Here is a 20,026-nt window from a genome sequence, read left to right as displayed (position 1 = left end):
ACTGATGTAATATGGTTTTGAAACGGCAAATAAACTTTACATAGTAGGAAACAAAGTCTGAAATTAATTTCATTAAACGGTTTGAAATACCGTTAGGAACGGGTATTAAAATCCACACACGTTAGAAGCACCGCACGTGTACAATAATTACATCATTCTGCATGCGCTCTCCTCTGGGAAAACCCTTGAAATCACTGAGAGTTTACATTCGAAAAAACTAATTACACTGCTGAAGAATACTGCTAAAATGTCAGCATTGGGTATCCACGCTAGCATTTAAAGTATTCGTCTCAACATTTATAAATCTGTGTGTACTATTTTATAAATGAGCAAATAATGTTGCTGTACCAAGCTTAGTTTGATGATATGTACTGACGTGGAAGCTCATTAAGAACGAGAGGACAATGAAAACAGAACTATTTATTCCCAACGGGTTGTAGCTAGAATATCCCATGTAAACCAGAATACATAGTCGAGCATACAAGGTGACAGGGAGGCATTAACGTCTCTCGATGGATGTAGAACACAGCTATCGGAACAACAGCTATCATTAGCCCGCTATCAATCTCAGAATAAGCACTTCATCTACACGCTTTCCTCCCCTGCAAGTCAACGTTCAAATCAGGAGCGGTATAAAACACATTTTCTTGATATTGTTATAAATATTTATAAAACTGTCATTATAATACAAGCCCTTTGGGTGCCAATCTTATTATCACAATTCAGATATGGTTGATATCGATTTCTCGCGTTGTATCAAATTTGCTTCCATCTCAGCACATAAAAATTTAAGATCGCACAACCACGCACACATTTGGAGTTTGCCAATAATTCACTGTTTTAAGATGTGGTTTTGGTTTCATCTCATTCCAAGCTAAATCACGGTGTGATCGGTGGAAACACAACATAGACTTAATGCTTGAAGTATCGTCAGCTTAATTACATTCACTGAGCGAATTACAAATAGAATCATAAATCGTCCCTGTTGTACAATCTTATACCAGGGAGAAAACGACGGTAGTAGTATATAGCTACAACGTACCATCATTGTATTAGAAAAAAAAGATGAGTATGTATGCTTAATTGATATGTTTGATATATGTACAGTAGTTAATTAAACAAGAATATATTATTTCCTTTATTGCAACAGTTTCTCTGGACTGTGTCTAGATGATTATTAATACAATATTAACATACAAAACGCTTTTGTGACGTCATCAATTAATCAAAATAGTTGAAATACTTGTCGTATAGGAAAATTATTTGATAGGCTTAATCTGTATTGTCATGAAAATCCATGAATAGATGCTTATATTCGAATTAGTGCACTATGGAATTAAGTAAAGCCATACGAAAGTTTGTTACATCGCTCGCTTTAATAGGAAGTAAATTATTTAACTATTGAAATTACTTAATGATCACCTCTATATTCCGAATGGAAATTTATTCTTATCAGAATTTAACTTTCAAATTTTCAAATAATGACATATACCTCAATTCTATTGGAGAAACTCCTTCTTGTAAAGTTTTGAGGAACATGCCGTTCAGTTCGTGAGTGAATGGAGATCAACCGATACCACTAATGATGGTGGAGGAAATACTTACCAATCCAAAGATTTCCGGTTGTCTCAGAGTTATCATACTGTTATATTACATCTTCCACAAAACAAATACAAATGAATAAAAAGCTTGATAAACGAATTAACTAATATCATAAAAAAAATTTGAAACAAGCTGTGAACAATCAGCTGTCATTAATTTAAAAAAAAAAACAAAAACAAAAACAAAAACAAAACAAAAAAACGAAAAAAAAAACGAAAAAGAAACATAAAAAAAAATATAAAAGCAATGTATACCCCAAAAAACCACTGCAGTGAACACGAAATAAAATATTTAACAAAGGAAAATGGACTACATTATCGACACTAATAGAAAATACCTGAACGAAATGTACCACATCGACGGCACGGACATACAAGGACGAAATGTAACACAGCTACAACACGGACATAAAGGGACGAAAAATAACTCGGCGACAACACGGCGACAACACGGGCATACAGGGACGAAATATAACACAGCGACAACACGGACATACAAGGACGAAATATAACTCAGCGACAACACGGACATACAAGGAGAAAATGTAACACAGCGACAACACAGACATACAAGGACAAACTATAACACAGCGACAACACGGACATACAAGGAGAAAATGTAACACAGCGACAACACGGACATACAAGGACGAAATATAACTCAGCGACAACACGGACATACAAGGACGAAATATAACACAGCGACAACACGGACATACAAGGACGAAATATAACACAGCGGCAACACGGACATACAAGGACGAAATATAACCGACGACACGGACATACAAGGACGAAATATAACACAGCGACAACACGGACATACATGTACAAGGAAGAAATATAACACAGCGACAACACGGACATACAAGGAGGAAATGTAACACAGCGACAACACGGACATACAAGGACAAAATATAACACAGGGACAACACGGGCATACAGGGACGAAACATAACACAGCGACAACACGGACATACAAGGACGAAATATAACACAGCGACAACACGGACATACAAGGAGGAAATGTAACACAGCGACAACACGGACATACAAGGACAAAATATAACACAGCGACAACACGGACATACAAGGAAGACATATAACACAGCGACAACACGGACATACAAGGACAAAATATAACACAGCGACAACACGGACATACAAGGACGAAATATAACACAGCGGCAACACGGACATACAAGGACGAAATATAACACAGCGACAACACGGGCATACAAGGACGACATATAACTCGGCGACAACACGGGCATACAAGGACGAAATATAACACAGCGACAACACGGACATACAAGGACGAAATATAACACAGCGACAACACGGACATACAAGGACGAAATATAACCGACGACACGGACATACAAGGACGAAAAATAACACAGCGACAACACGGGCATACAAGGACGAAATATAACCGACGACACGGACATACAAGGACGAAATATAACTCAGCGATAACACGGACATACAAGGACGAAATATAACTCAGCGACAACACGGACATACAAGGACGAAATGTAACACAGCGACAACACGGACATACAAGGACAAACTATAACACAGCGACAACACGGACATACAAGGAGAAAATGTAACACAGCGACAACACAGACATACAAGGACAAACTATAACACAGCGACAACACGGACATACAAGAACGAAACATAATACAGCGACAACACGGACATACAAGGACGAAATATAACTCAGCGACAACACGGACATACAAGGACGAAATATAACACAGCGACAACACGGACATACAAGGACGAAATATAACACAGCGACAACACGGACATACAAGGACGAAATATAACACAGCGGCAACACGGACATAAAGGACGAAATATAACCGACGACACGGACATACAAGGACGACATATAACACAGCGACAACACGGACATACAAGGACGAAACATAACACAGCGACAACACGGACATACAAGGACGAAACATAACACAGCGACAACACGGACATACAAGGACGAAACATAACACAGCGACAACACGGACATACAAGAACGAAATATAACACGGCGACAACACGGACATACAAGGACGAAATGTAACACAGCGACAACATGGACATACAAGAACGAAACATAACACAGCGACAACACGGACATAAAAGGACGAAATATAACACAGCGACAACACGGACATACAAGGACGAAATATAACACAGCAACAACACGGACATACAAGGACGAAATATAACACAGCGACAACACGGACATACAAGGACAAAATATAACCGACGACACGGACATACAAAGACGAAATATAACTCAGCGGCAACACGGGCAAACAGGGATGTATCCGAAATTCATTCAAGTCTTTCAAAAAAATAGAATATTAATTCAAATATCAGATTCATCACCGAGAGTGTTTAGGTCATATCACAAAATGTGCACAGGACAATGAGTTACCTCAATACGGACCCTGAACTGGTTAGCGCTTTTCGTGGCCCTAAATAATAATCGTAGGGCTAAAAAAGGCATATCAACGTCTAACTTAATATCAACGTCTAACTTCATATCAACGTCTAACTTAATATCAACGTCTAACATCATATCAACGTCTAACATTATATCAACGTCTAACATCATATCAACGTCTAACATCATATCAACGTCTAACATCATATCAACGTCTAACATCATATCAACGTCTAACATCATATCAACGTCTAACTTAATATCAACGTCTAACTTAATATCAACGTCTAACATCATATCAACGTCTAACATCATATCAACGTCTAACATCATATCAACGTCTAACATCATATCAACGTCTAACATCATATCAACGTCTAACTTAATATCAACGTCTAACTTCATATCAACGTCTAACATCATATCAACGTCTAACTTAATATCAACGTCTAACATCATATCAACGTCTAACATCATATCAACGTCTAACATCATATCAACGTCTAACATTAATATCAACGTCTAACTTAATATCAACGTCTAACTTAATATCAACGTCTAACATCATATCAACGTCTAACATTATATCAACGTCTAACATCATATCAACGTCTAACATCATATCAACGTCTAACATCATATCAACGTCTAACATCATATCAACGTCTAACTTAATATCAACGTCTAACATCATATCAACGTCTAACATCATATCAACGTCTAACATCATATCAACGTCTAACATTATATCAACGTCTAACATCATATCAACGTCTAACTTAATATCAACGTCTAACTTCATATCAACGTCTAACTTAATATCAACGTCTAACATCATATCAACGTCTAACTTCATATCAACGTCTAACTTAATATCAACGTCTAACATCATATCAACGTCTAACTTAATATCAACGTCTAACTTAATATCAACGTCTAACATCATATCAACGTCTAACATCATATCAACGTCTAACATCATATCAACGTCTAACATCATATCAACGTCTAACATTATATCAACGTCTAACTTAATATCAACGTCTAACATTATATCAACGTCTAACATCATATCAACGTCTAACATCATATCAACGTCTAACTTAATATCAACGTCTAACTTAATATCAACGTCTAACATTATATCAACGTCTAACTTCATATCAACGTCTAACTTAATATCAACGTCTAACATCATATCAACGTCTAACATCATATCAACGTCTAACTTAATATCAACGTCTAACATCATATCAACGTCTAACATCATATCAACGTCTAACATCATATCAACGTCTAACATCATATCAACGTCTAACATCATATCAACGTCTAACATCATATCAACGTCTAACATAATATCAACGTCTAACTTCATATCAACGTCTAACTTAATATCAACGTCTAACATCATATCAACGTCTAACTTAATATCAACGTCTAACTCATATCAACGTCTAACTTGATATCAACGTCTAAACTCATATCAACGTCTAACATCATATCAACGTCTAACATCATATCAACGTCTAAACATAATATCAACGTCTAACTTAATATCAACGTCTAACATCATATCAACGTCTAACTTAATATCAACGTCTAACATCATATCAACGTCTAACATCATATCAACGTCTAACATCATATCAATGTCTAACATCATATCAACGTCTAACTTAATATCAACGTCTAACTTATATCAACGTCTAACATTATATCAACGTCTAACATCATATCAATGTCTAACATAATATCAACGTCTAACTTAATATCAACGTCTAACATTATATCAACGTCTAACATTATATCAACGTCTAACATCATATCAACGTCTAATTTCATATCAATGTCTAACTTCTGTCGTTTAATTTTATATTTTTGCAACACATTTTTAATTCCCATTGTATATTGTATATAGAAATAATCACCACACAGTAAACAATAGACAAGTTTGATGTTTTAAAAAGTCGAGTTTGAGAGGAGTGTATTTCGAAAGAAAAAAAATATTAAAGCAGTCTCCATACCATTTAACAATCCAAGATTTGCACGACGTCGTCCGGAAATAGACAGTATTCCTTACGGCGGTAGCTATACAGTTTAAGATATTGCCCAGACGGACAATTTCGCTATATGCTAGCGACTATTTGTCGGTGAGAGCCAGTGCGTCTAGCTTCAGTAGGTATATAACATTTCTCAAACGCCCGACTAATGACATTCAAGCTGACGTATACCCACCACCAACACTCACACAATATAGTCTGGTCAAAACGTGGCTTACATCAAGACCAGTCTAATGAGCCTTTTATCAAAACATTGTCTTGTTCTGTGTTCTTATCATTAAAATATCTTGGCTTTGTAAAATCTATGAAATCTTCTGTCTTTTTTCGGTGTCTCAGTGTTAACTATCGCGGTATAACTCTATTGTTGTCGGCCCATTGGTGTAACACACCTATGGTGTTCGTGGCTTCAGAATCCTGACACATTGAGTAGATTCCCTATTGGATCCGGTTTCAAAACTAGAGTGTTTTAAATGTTACCTTTTTATAAAGAATTGAATTATGAGTTAAGGTGGTTAGATGGTACATTGGATAGGGTAATTTACTCAAAGTGAATTTCAGTAAATGCCAATTCATGAATCATCCACTGCCAAGTACAATTGTATTCCATTTAATGTTAAAAAAAATCAGCTTTGTGAAAATGCAATGCCATTGATAATTTTCTTGACATTTAATATCATGAAAATAAAATTACATGTCTATGTATAATTGAATGTACATTTGAAATAAGGTTTTTAAACATTCAAAATGAATATGTATATGTGTCCTATAGGTTAATGGATAACGGTCTATATTTATGTTAGCCCCACTGTAAACTTCCATATCCTAGCGATCTTCGCGCTCGAAGCTTTGCGCTAATTACACATGTATATAGATGTAAATGTACAATATATCTATGTCAATATGATATTGGTGCGCTTTTTCATCTTTTCGCTAATCTGTTAAAAGTTGTCAATGCGCTTGAATTTGAGTGCTCCTTAAATACTACCGTACGTTTCTAGTATTTTTGTTCATTATAATGATTCAAGTGTAATCAGCAATATCAATTAAATATATATTTCAGTATGTACTCAGATGTCCAGTGGCGTATTTCTCTTCTATGGAATGAAAGACATCAACTCCATAGACATAGTGGAATCCTACACAAGACGGTTCCACATGCCCTACATATCTCCTAGCCTCTCCAGTGTGGTTACTCGTTATGGCGCACCATTTCAACTTCACATGAAGCCATCTTACACCATGGCCATTGTCGACATGATCAGATTCTATAAATGGAAATCAGTACACTTCCTGTATGACTCGGATGAAGGTAAAGTGTTATCTAGATTAGACATAGATCATGTATCTCGATTTTTTTCCATTTTTAACTTGAAGTTCTTCGAAATACAACACATTTTCATTACTTCGGAAACATAGCATATCTCATAATAAAGCATAGTCTATGAACATACACTTGTTTTAGGATTGACCCCGACATTTACTGCTAAATTAATTTATCTGGTTCCGACAACGGGAAGTCGTTCGACCTAAATAAGTCATTCACATTCAGGGATATTGTTCATCAAGTTTTACATAAATCGCGTATTCTTCCCATATGATTATGTACTGGTACTAATCTAATATTGGACATGGGAAATTTGATTAGGAAGGCAAGATTGGTTAAAACGGTAGGGGAAGGCTCATTTGAGACACCGCGAATTGATCAACAGATCGACACTTTGGGTGGTTTAACATCTGTTTAGTTCTTGATTTGATTATATAATTGAATTACTGACTGAAACCTATCTACATTTATATACTATACAGCGTGCATACTATTGATTGTAAATGCAATCTAATATAAGTACCATTTCGTACTGTCACTCAATTTCAGTCCCCTGTATTACTCCAAGAAAGATTATTTCCAAACAAAACTAATCAAATATTTGTTATATGTAGACTAGTGTATTCCTGAAGCTTGATCTTATAATTATAATCTATAGTGTCTACATGGTAATTAGAATATATCTAATCTGAAATTATTGTAATATTTTAAATGCCCTACATAGGATAATCATGTCTATGCATGATTGAACAAAAGACGCACGTATATACAAATGTCCGTCTAATTTGACCTTTATATACCAGAAAATTGTCGTAAAATCTGCTTTATTATTTTTCTTTCTGATAAGTAAAAAAATTAAGTTGCACATGACGAATAAAAGTTAAAGGTAATACCATAATGAACCATATTAATTAATAACACTATTCTCACAGGTCTGCAACGTTTACAGGAAATCTATGACTCGGAAAAATCCAAAGATTCCGATTTGACAATAGGATTCCGCCGTCTTAATGACGTGAACCATGCTCACGAAGAGCTGAAACACCTGGACAGGTTCATCAAGGATCACCCGGAAAAGGCTATCGTATTGGACCTCACTTCTCAACAGGCGTATAAATCTCTATTACGACAGGTACGAGATACACATGTCTACCGCATTCCTCCGAGGAAACATAGTACATGTACATTCATTTGATGTTTTCCATCGCTTTTTTCTAATTAGAAAACCATATTACAAACAAATGGAAAGCTCATTAAGCAGTATTAACAACAAAAAAGAAGTAGGGGATACCATTGTGTTTTTTTTCTATTTCATTTAATGTGTGATAATATCACGGTCTGCAGCCAATCTGCCCAGAACTGTCATACCTTACATTCACTTGTGAGAGCTAGTAACGACAACTATGGGTAGAAAAAGGGTCTACTGTGTTTCATTACAGTAACAAGTCAACAAGCAAGCAGCCGGAAGTATAACCCATATAAAAAATCATACACAAATGTAATTCATCTTTTCATGGAATAGTTCCGAAGGCAATATGATGCATCGACATATTGGTAAAATATTTATAAGGCTAATTAAAAACATGCATTCCCCCCCCCCCCCCCCTAACTTCCACTTCATTACATACGTAGACATTTTTGAGCAAACTAGTGATTAATCAATATATAGCAATTTAAAAAGTCAATTGTCCATACAATAGAAACAGATAAAAGAAACTCAATATGTATATCTTCAGACATGCTTTTTCGTCTACGACTGATGGTTTGCTTTAGGCCTATCCTGTGTTTGATATTCCAAGGATATCTATCAACAAGCATTAAGATCTGCTTGGAAGAATGTCTGTAAGAATAGGGTCAGTCTGAGCAGCAGTGTCTGTTTCTACCATGATAAGGCCATAGTAACCGTCTTCTATACATTTTAAACATTCCTTTTAAGACATATATCTAAAACACCTAATTGCAACTGCTATGGATTATTCTTATAAATATTCGATGATTAATCAATAAACGAAAGTAAAATAACATGTACGTGTATTTTTATATGAATTAAAATGTCTGACGACTGCACGTTTTTAGCAACTAAACCATACTCAGGGGGAAATCCAACAGCTGTCTTGTTGAGTTTCTGCCTGAGGATGGCTAAGTAACCGAACATTTGCAAAAGTGATGCCGTTTCATTGATATAAGGAATTCTTCCCTAAAGTAGACATGGATTTTGATTATTTTTATTGTGTTATTTTTGAAAATTGTTTATGATTGAAAGTATTTTTTTTTTAAATATCTGTGAAGTAACTACTAGTAGTATCTGAAACATTTTTTTACTGATACTAGCTTTGAGAGAGCGATTCCATAGTCGCCAGACATAAGTTACATGACATTCCATTCAATTTCTAAATATTTCCAAATAACATTTATAGATTGCTGAAGTTGGAATGAACAAACACAGTTACTTCTATCTGTTGGCTACACTGGTGAGTATGACCACTTTACAGCTGCATCATCATCATTGGCAATCATAAATATTTACATAGATAAATTAACTGATTTTACATAGAAGAATGTGTATTATTTAAATCCTTACTATATATTTAATACTAATTTCAAATTATTTCAGTTCAAGTATTTTATAAAATGATTTAACCGGGAATATTCAACAAGCTACACCTGTACAAGAATTCACATTATCAGGAACTGTCCTCATTCTGAAAACAGTTTTGAAAATATATCATCCATCGTTTGAGATTACAATATACAATGAGTTTGACCTTTATACAACAACAATCATACTGGTTATTTATACTTAGACATTATTATTTATTTTTGTTTTCAAAAAGGGTTTTCATAATATAGCTTTCAAAAAACTGATACCAAGACAGGATCTGATGTTTAGGTTAATGCCTGCGACGCCGTAGATAATAATATTCCAAAAATTATCTATAAAAAATGACGTCACACAGGAAAATAAACACCGAGGTTAGGTAACTTTAGGGCGCCGAATCCGGTACCTACCTTGTGTGTCCACAACAAAAACAGGAGAAAAGACGCGTCTAATGTTTTAGCATTGTGTGTATTACCAACATCCTGGACGGTTCCATTTTCTCTAGTTTCAAACAACGATTAATAGCTTCTAGGCCTTATCCTGTTTAACACACAATAATCATGTTATTGTCCTAATTATTGGGAGTATCTATTACAGGATTTCTCCAAACTTGACTTTCAAAGATTCCTACATGGCGGTGTCAATCTTACCGGCTTTGACCTTGTGTCAGAAGATAATGATGAAATAAGGAAATTCAATAAGCACTGGATGAGCGCAAAAAAGTCGGAGTATGCAGGAGCAGGGACACCACTAACAGTAAGTTACTGGCTGTGGAAGATTAAATTTAATTGTGGTAGATGGAAAGAGAGACAGGGCCAAAGCGATCTAAAAGACGTTAATTGCAACAACATTCTTCATACACAGATATTCTGGGGAAATGCACTCAATATTTATTAAAAGGTTCGAAGGTGGTTTATCAAAGCAAATCATTTCATTACTTTATACTTCTTGTTTCTCCACCTGATCTTTAGAACCCTAGCATCACTGTCGAGTCCTGAAAGGACGAAACAGTTGTATGATGTCCCTGACATCACTGACGAGTCCTAAACGGACGAAACAGCTGGACGAAACAGTTGTATGATGTCCCTAACATTACTGACGAGTCCTGAAAGGGGGGAACAGTTGTATGATGTCCCTAACATTACTGACGAGTCCTGAAAGGGCGAAACAGTTGTATGATGTCCCTAACATTACTGACGAGTCCTGAAAGAACGAAACAGTCGTAAGATGTCCCTAACATCACTGACGAGTCCTGAAAGAACGAAACAGTTGTATGATGAATTTACATTTGTATTTGAATATAAGTGAATTGTTATTAGGTTGCAATATCAATCGACACTAATTTTGAACATGATGACATCATTGTATGTTCTTGTTGTTCAGGTCAATGTTTTGCTTGCTACATTAACAGTCTGAGTCTGCAATGGCAGTTGATGCTCTTCGCCTGATTGTGGACACGTTTACCCGGATGTTAGCACACAACCAGCTGGTGTTCCAACCTAATTTCCGGCGTGGAAAAGTTTATAACAGTAATTACAGCAAAGAAGGGATACCTTGTAATCGACTACAGTATAATGACCCACCTCCAATCCCTTGGATGCATGGCGAAAACATTACACATTTCCTAAAACAGGTTTGACGCAACGTATTTCCTATAGCACCGAAGGATATAAATGATTTTTGAAGAGCTAAAGTGAAGTCTTAATGAAGGGTTAATTGCCATCAACGATTCCAATTACCGGTTTCTCGCTCTCTAATTGCTATAATGATACGCCAAATGTACAGAGAATGCATAAATTGTATTGGGTAGTGTAGTGGGAATGTAGGTGATATGCCCATATTAGTGTAGTGTTTATTACAAAAATAACGCTTTGATTACTAAGCTAGGATCAAATAAAATTACATTAAATGCTGCAAATCGAAATCCCTGATAACGGGAAGTGATACATATTTTGTAGACCAAAAAGTAATAGTTAGATACTTTGTATAATAAATCGTAGTTTTATACTACAAAAATCTAAATTCACGATCAAATTTTACAATTTACATACTGGACTAGGAAGAGTGTCTGGTGCGATTCACATAGTTTTCGAATCGACATAAATATATATATTGAAATTACACCACTACACCGAACACTACAGTACTGTGTGACAAGTGAGCAATAAGGCACAAAAACTGGTAGTACTGGCTAGATAGTTTTAATAGTCAACATTATCAATCTGCTTTAATATCTAATGTCAGCCAACTTACGCATTTCCTCTAGATATCGAAAGTTCGAAAATATATCATAAATTAGTTTACATATGTCCGCCTTCACAAGACATAGTATTTAAACAAATCTATCGAAAGTTTGAATATATATCATACATTAGTTTACATATGTACATCTTCATAGATAAAGTAGTTTAAAAAATGTTATTTTACCAACGAAAGTTTTAAAACGCATCACAGAAAAGCAGTCACCCTAAAAACATAGCTTTGAAATGTATGTATCTTATTAAATTTCAGGCAGAATTTGACGGTCTAACAGGGCATATATCATTTAATATAACGGGATTTCGACGAAATTACGCCTTGAATGTTAGCACGGTAGGGCAAGATCACGGTCCGGTCCGCATAGGTCAGTGGACTCCGGAACACGGGTATCGTACCCCAGACGAGGAACCGCCGGATACCAGACCTGCCATTCAAACGAAGATCAAACGTATCACCACAATATTGGTAAAGCATCTATTTAGAACCCGCTTTATAACATGTATGTCTCTTAAATGAAGACATTATGTTGTGTGTGTGTGTGTGTGTGTGTGTGTGTGTGTGGTTTTTTTTTATGGCACAAATATTTTAATCATTTAGCAGGAAAAACTATGAATGTGTGTATACAGTTATGGCAAAGTAATAATTGTATACACACATCCTTAATTGATAGGAGTTGCTACATGGTTGGGGTTCATCTCCCCGACCAATAGTGTTGTCCTCGCACAGGAGGGCTCTCGCACAACATACTTTACTTGTAATTATATCACAATATTTTATGTATATGTATCTAAAAGGTACTAGAGGGAAGTACCCTTTTGGAAAAAAAAATGTATTCTGTGATGCTTACAGAATAGTAACTTTTGGGGGAATTAGTATGTTGATTAATTTTCTTGAATTACATTAGTCGTCATAACAAGAAAAAGTATTACAATTGTCGGATTTGTTTTGTAGACAACTATACTAATTTTACAATACAACAGCTAACGTATATCTATTAACGGTTTATAATATTGAAATAAGCATCACACATACTTTGATTTGTAAATAAATATTCTTTTCTTTTTCAAGTCCCAGCCATTTTTGATGCTGAAGGAAAAAAAAGATGGTATACCATTTGTAGGAAATGACAGATATAAAGGTATAAGTTTAACCATTACAAATGATTTTTTTTATAGATGTCTGAAAGAGAAAATGTCTCTTTATGGGTCTTTGGCACCTCACCATCCAGATTTTGATTTTTTTTTCGAACTGTTTCGAGTTCGGTTACCTCCTATGATAACTTCAGGCCCTTAGCATCCCTAACGAGTCCTTGGAGGAGGAAACAGCTGTATGATGTAGTTTGATCGATTTTGGCTCTAGTGCATCTAAATTAACTCTACTGTATCTAAATTAACTCTACTGTATCTAAATTAACTCTACTGTATCTAAATAAACTCTACTGCATCTAGATTAGCTCTACTGTATCTAAATTAGCTATACTGTATCTAAATAAACTCTACTGTATCTAAATTAGCTCTACTGTATCTGAATTAGCTCATCTGTATCTAGATTAGCTCTACTGCATCTAAATTAGCTATACTGTATCTAAATTAACTCTACTGCATCTAGATTAACTTTACTGTATCTAAATTAGCTCTAATACTGCATTTAAACTACCTCTAGTGTATCTAGATTAGCTCTACTGCATTTAAATTAGCTATACTGTATCTACATTAGCTGTTCTGTATTTAAATTAACTCTACTGTATCTAAATAAACTCTACTGCATTTAAATTAGCTCTGCTGTATCTATATTAACTCTACTGCATTTAAATTAGCTCTACTTTATCTTAATTAGCTCTACTGCATCTAAATTAACTCTACTGCATCAAAATTAGTTCTACTGCATCTAAATTAGTTATACTGTATCTAAATTACCTCTACTGTATCTAAATTAGCTCTACTGTATCTGAAGTAGCTCAACTGTATCTAGATTAGCTCTACTGCATCTAAATTAGCTCTACTGTATCTAAATTAACTCTACTGCATTTAAATTAGCTCTACTGTATCTAAATTAGCTCTATTGCATCTAAATTAACTATACTGCATCTAAATTAACTCTACTGTATCTAAATTAACTCTACTGCATCTGAAATAGCTCTTCTGCATTTAAATTAGCTCTAGTGTATCTAGATTAGCTCTACTGCATTTAAATTAGCTATACTGCATTTAAATTAGCTCTACTGTATCTAAATTAGCTCTACTGTATCTAAATTAACTCTATTGCATCTAAATTAACTATACTGCATCTAAATGAACTCTACTGTATCTAGATTAGCTCTACTGTATCTAAATTAACTCTACTGCATCTGAATTAGCTCTACTGCATTTAAATTAGCTCTAGTGCATTTAAATTAGCTCTACTGTATCTAAATTAGCTCTACTGTATCTAAATTAGCTCTATTGCATCTAAATTAACTATACTGCATCTAAATTAACTCTACTGTATCTAGATTAGCTCTACTGTATCTAAATTAACTCTACTGCATCTGAAATAGCTCTACTGTATTCAAATTAGCTCTAGTGTATCTAGATTAGCTCTACTGCATTTAAATTAGGTAGACTGCATCTGAATTAGCTCTACTGCATCTAAATTAACTCTACTGCATTTAAATTAGCTCTACTGTATCTAAATTAGCTCTACTGTATCTAAATTAACTCTACTGTATCTAAATTAGCTCTACTGTATCTAAATTAACTCTACTGCATCTAGATTAACTCTACTGTATCTAAATTAGCTCTACTGTATCTAAATTAACTCTACTGCATCTAGATTAACTCTACTGTATCTAAATTAGCTCTACTGCATTTAAATTAGCTCTAATGTATCTAAGTTAACTCTACTGTATCTAAATTAGCTCTACTGTATCTAAATTAACTCTACTGCATCTAGATTAACTCTACTGTATCTAAATTAGCTCTACTACTGCATTTAAATTAGCTCTAGTGTATCTAGATTAGCTCTACTGCATTTAAATTAGCTATACTGCATCTAAATTAACTCTACTGTATCCACATTAGCTCTTCTGTATCTAAATTAGCTCTACTGTATCTAAATTAACTCTATTGCATCTAGATTAACTCTACTGTATCTAAATTAGCTCTACTGCATTTAAATTAGCTCTAATGTATCTAAATTAACTCTACTGTATCTAAATTAGCTCTACTGTGTCTAAATTAACTCTACTGCATCTAGATTAACTCTACTGTATCTAAATTAGCTCTACTACTGCATTTAAATTAGCTCTAGTGTATCTAGATTAGCTCTACTGCATTTAAATTAGCTATACTGCATATAAATTAACTCTACTGTATCTACATTAGCTCTTCTGTATTTAAATTAACTCTACTGTATCTAAATAAACTCTACTGCATTTAAATTAGATCTGCTGTATCTATATTAACTCTACTGCATTTAAATTAGCTCTACTGTATCTTAATTAGCTCAACTGTATCTAGATTAGTTCTACTGCATCGAAATTAGCTCTACTGTATCAAAATTAACTCTACTGTATCTAAATTAGCTCTATTGCATCTAAATTAACTCTACTGCATCTGAATTAACTCTACTGCATTTAAATTAGCTCTACTGCATTTAGATTAGCTCTGCTGTATCTAAATTAACTCTACTGCATTTAAATTAGCTCTAATGTATCTAAATTAGCTCTACTGTATCTAAATTAACTCTACTGTATCTAAATTAACTCTACTGTATCTAAATTAGCTCTACTGCATTTAAATTAACTCTACTGCATCAAAATTAGTTCTACTGCATCTAAATTAGCTCTACTGTATCTGAATTAGCTCTACTGCATTTAAATAAGCTCTACTGTATCTAACTTTCTATTTGTTTTCAAAGGTGCTTATACTTCTAAAAGCCTTTTGTACAATCCTCCAGGTTATGCTTTGGATATAGCGAATGAGTTAGCATCTCGACTCAAATTCAACTTCACAATGACTGAAGTAGCGGATAATGCATATGGTATCAAAGTTAATGGGACCTGGAATGGAATGATAGGAGAACTCGTCCGTGGAGTAAGTATAACAGGCCTCCCACATTTCAGAGAAGAGTCGGTAGGTACATTAAGTCATTTAAAATCCGTCGAAAATAATGACACTAGAACTATTCCGTCATTAAGAGCAGTTATTAATTGTTACGTCGTTTGTTTGTGAGAGTGACGTCATCAATTTGTGAGAAAACGACGTAATTTTCTAATGAAAACTAATGACGTGATAATCAATACCTGATCACAAGAACAGATAACTCTGCAGAACGAACAGTCAAGGAATATGTATTCTAGGTTTAAACAATATGAAACAAAATGTATTTTACAAATTTACAAAAAAATGCTTGAAACATTAAATCCTATTTGTATTGTGTATTGTATGCATTTATTATTATTAGTTATTCATTCATTTTTAGAAAAAATCATCTCCAATGCAATCGATATTTCTTTCATTATGTTCATTATGCATGTTCCTAAACATTTACAATGCATACGCTTTTGTGTTTGACAGGACGCAGATCTTGCTATAGCGCCTTTGACCATCACTTTTGACCGGGAAAAAGACGTCGATTTTACGAAGCCGTTCATGAACATTGGCATAAGTATTATGATTAAAAAGCCAGATATTGAGAAACCAGGGGTATTTTCCTTTATGCAGCCACTGGAGCTTGGAATATGGATTTGTATCCTAGTAGCATATGCAGCAGTAAGTGTAGGGTTGTTTCTAGTTAGTCGTTGCAGTCCTTATGAATGGAAGAAGGTGGCGGCATTAAAAGGGGAATACGAAAATGATTTTTCCATTCTGAACTCCTTTTGGTTTTCTACTGGAGCCCTTATGTTACAAGGAAGTGATACGTGTCCACGGTAAGTTACACGTGAAGAGGCATTAATGGCACCAATTTAGCCCAATGAATATATTATACATGTATACAAATAATACAAAGTCATTTCCGGGGTATATTCAGTGGTTTTTAACATATCTTTGTGTTGTACTTTGGTATTGATTGAAAATGATGAATTAACATTTCAGTAAGCTCGTGTCTCCTTTCTTTACAACCATTTGAGACGTTTTATTGATGTTTTTTTGATAACTTAATTCTGTCCAGGTCAATATCTGGACGGATAATTGGAACAGTTTGGTGGTTTTTCGTCTTGATAATAATATCAACATATACGGCTAATCTGGCTGCGTTTCTGACTGTTGAGAGAATGGTAGCGCCTATTGAGTCAGCTGATGATCTAGCGAAACAGACAGAAATCAAGTACGGAACGATTTCCTCTGGAACCACCAGGAAATTTTTCGAGGTAAATTACTGATGAAGTAATCTGCTTATATTCTCCGTACACGATTTTATATTGCCTGTGATTAGATTTGCATCACACTGATCTATTGTTATGCAAATCAGACAATAACACAAACGCAATGCAGATTGCAGTGTTATAGTCAATATCGTGCTAACCGTTCCTCCGCTGTCAGCTCAGTTCAGACCATCACGATACTATAAAGGAGAGGCTCCTATACGGGACACACGGTAACCCCTCAGGGAAAACACCAAATTTTACAGATATGTTTTCAGGTTTATACATTGTATTTTAGACTTTAAGATCTTACAGGAAAGAAGTAAAGCCTAATATGTGATAACATATATGGTAGTACGGTAGAAAATAGATACTGGATGTAAAACAAAGTTAAGCAGCATGCTCGTTTCTTGAACAAATATATACACCGGGAAATAATAACAACGAGTTATAGCAAGATAATCTTATCGTTGACAGTCGTTTGTGTAGGTAGTGAGCATCTAAAAAGATATTTTATACAATATCGGATTAAAACTTGTAACCTTTAAATTGGACATTCCTGGAAAGCCATTTTGGTCCACCTGAACGCTGTGTTCTCTTTATTGGACCGGATAGCACTAAGAGATATCACTCCGTGTTATCAAAAGTGTGATCGTTGATATCAGCCATTAGTTAAATTCCAAAGCAAAGTTCCGCTGGTCGTTTTGATTAATGGTTATTCCTTATAATTCATCTTTGACTATCATCCGACCAAAATAAAATACTTCAGGAATTTATGTCTCGACAGTATAGCCTTGTCATTTGGAAATATCATATAATTGTTTGATTTGTTTTGGTAGGTAGTATGCTTCGCCTTGATAATTTTTATGCACATATATATTGTATTGGAAGTGGATAGGTGGGTGGTGTAACGGTGTGTATTTGTAAAATTTGGTGTTTATCTCTTAATGGTGTACACATAATCGTTCTCCATAGTTACCTCCCCTTTATTTGTACGCTAAAAAGAAACATTCGCAACCAGGACACCACGACCGGTACACTTTATGAATCAAACCAATTCAATTTTCAACAGAAATCGTCTTTTACAAACCTTGTCCTCCCAACTAAATAAAATGATGTTATTGATAATTTTAAGGTATATCTATCCAGTGCTGTCTGGAACCTAAGTAAACCTAGGGAAATAATGGGCATCAATTCATTGTTATCAACATAGGAGCTTTAATGTTTTTTAATAAGATATTGCTGTACTTTTTCATATCTTGAATTTGAACAAAAATAATTGTTAGAGCTTTTCGGGACCTCATTTAGAAATGATATAAATATATATAGGTTCTGTTTAAAAAGCATACGTTTTAATTTGTCAGACATCAAAAGTGCCTATATACCAGCAGATGTGGCACTTTATGTCGACACAACCGTCAGTTATGGTGGGGGATATGTCCACAGGAATAGAACGAGTCCGAAACTCAAAAGGCAAATATGCATTTTTATTGGAGTCATCGGGCAATGAATACATCAACAGCCGGGAACCATGCGACACTATGAGAGTTGGTAGGAATCTCAACTCTAAAGGGTTTGGGATAGCCACTCCTGAAAATTATTATCTGAGGTACGTGACGTTCTGGATATGAAACCACTGGGCCGCCTATTTTTTTTTAACATTTTATCCTGTAAATTATTCTTTGTGATAATTCGTGAAAATGGATTGTAGGTAAAAACCGGGGATTTTTTTCTTAATTGATTTTTTCTTATTCTAAAACGAGATCAACTCACATATCTTGCGAATATTCGAGGTAGTTGGAATGCATGATCGCCTGCATTCAGTATGAAATTTAGGAAATTGTATGGATATTATTATTGGAATCGGACAAAGCGGTTTTTGATTTGTGGACAAACTGTTTATCTTGACTGGTAAGTCATTTCTTGATATTAGAACATTGTTTGTGCATGGACTGGTTCACATAGACCATAGTTAATATATTTAATTTCGCATGACGTGTCATTCTTACGTTGGCTGTAGCTGTATTATATCGTTTTCACATCACTGCAAGCATAGCACCAACATTTTATATCAAGGTATATTAAAGTAAATTGTCTCTATAGTAGACGTCAATAGTAATTTGAAAATGACTCAGTTTCGATCAACGAGGTTTAAAGTTCGCAGCATTTCCTGATTTATAAACATGTACTTTGTTTACATTCGCACTCTGTTATCTTTTGCACTCTCAACATTGTAGATAAATGTATCTATAAACTTCAGCATATGTTCGGAGGTATATTATTTACTGACTAAATATATATGATTTGGCCGTTATGTCCCGTCTTTCAGTTTTTTTTCTTATCAGACAGCCTAGATATATGGATTATATTTGAAA

At 34.6% G+C, this 20,026-nt stretch overlaps 1 protein-coding gene across 1 annotated transcript in view; it reads left to right on the top strand.

The window, feature by feature from the left end:
• Positions 1–20,026, top strand: part of LOC117329284 (glutamate receptor 2-like) — a 107,631-nt gene that overhangs the window by 72,605 nt on the left and 15,000 nt on the right. Inside the window, exons 4-14 of the mRNA XM_033887152.1 lie at positions 7,186–7,434; positions 8,382–8,581; positions 9,867–9,920; positions 10,646–10,804; positions 11,460–11,681; positions 12,560–12,772; positions 13,376–13,445; positions 16,244–16,380; positions 16,864–17,216; positions 17,459–17,657; positions 19,016–19,260. Coding sequence (XP_033743043.1) covers positions 7,186–7,434; positions 8,382–8,581; positions 9,867–9,920; positions 10,646–10,804; positions 11,460–11,681; positions 12,560–12,772; positions 13,376–13,445; positions 16,244–16,380; positions 16,864–17,216; positions 17,459–17,657; positions 19,016–19,260 — 2,101 coding nt within the window. The remainder of the gene's footprint in view (positions 1–7,185; positions 7,435–8,381; positions 8,582–9,866; positions 9,921–10,645; positions 10,805–11,459; positions 11,682–12,559; positions 12,773–13,375; positions 13,446–16,243; positions 16,381–16,863; positions 17,217–17,458; positions 17,658–19,015; positions 19,261–20,026) is intronic.

Source organism: Pecten maximus, chromosome 6 (genome assembly GCF_902652985.1).
Source record: "Pecten maximus chromosome 6, xPecMax1.1, whole genome shotgun sequence".
Lineage (NCBI taxonomy): Eukaryota > Metazoa > Mollusca > Bivalvia > Pectinida > Pectinidae > Pecten > Pecten maximus.
This window is presented reverse-complemented; position numbering and strand designations above follow the sequence as displayed.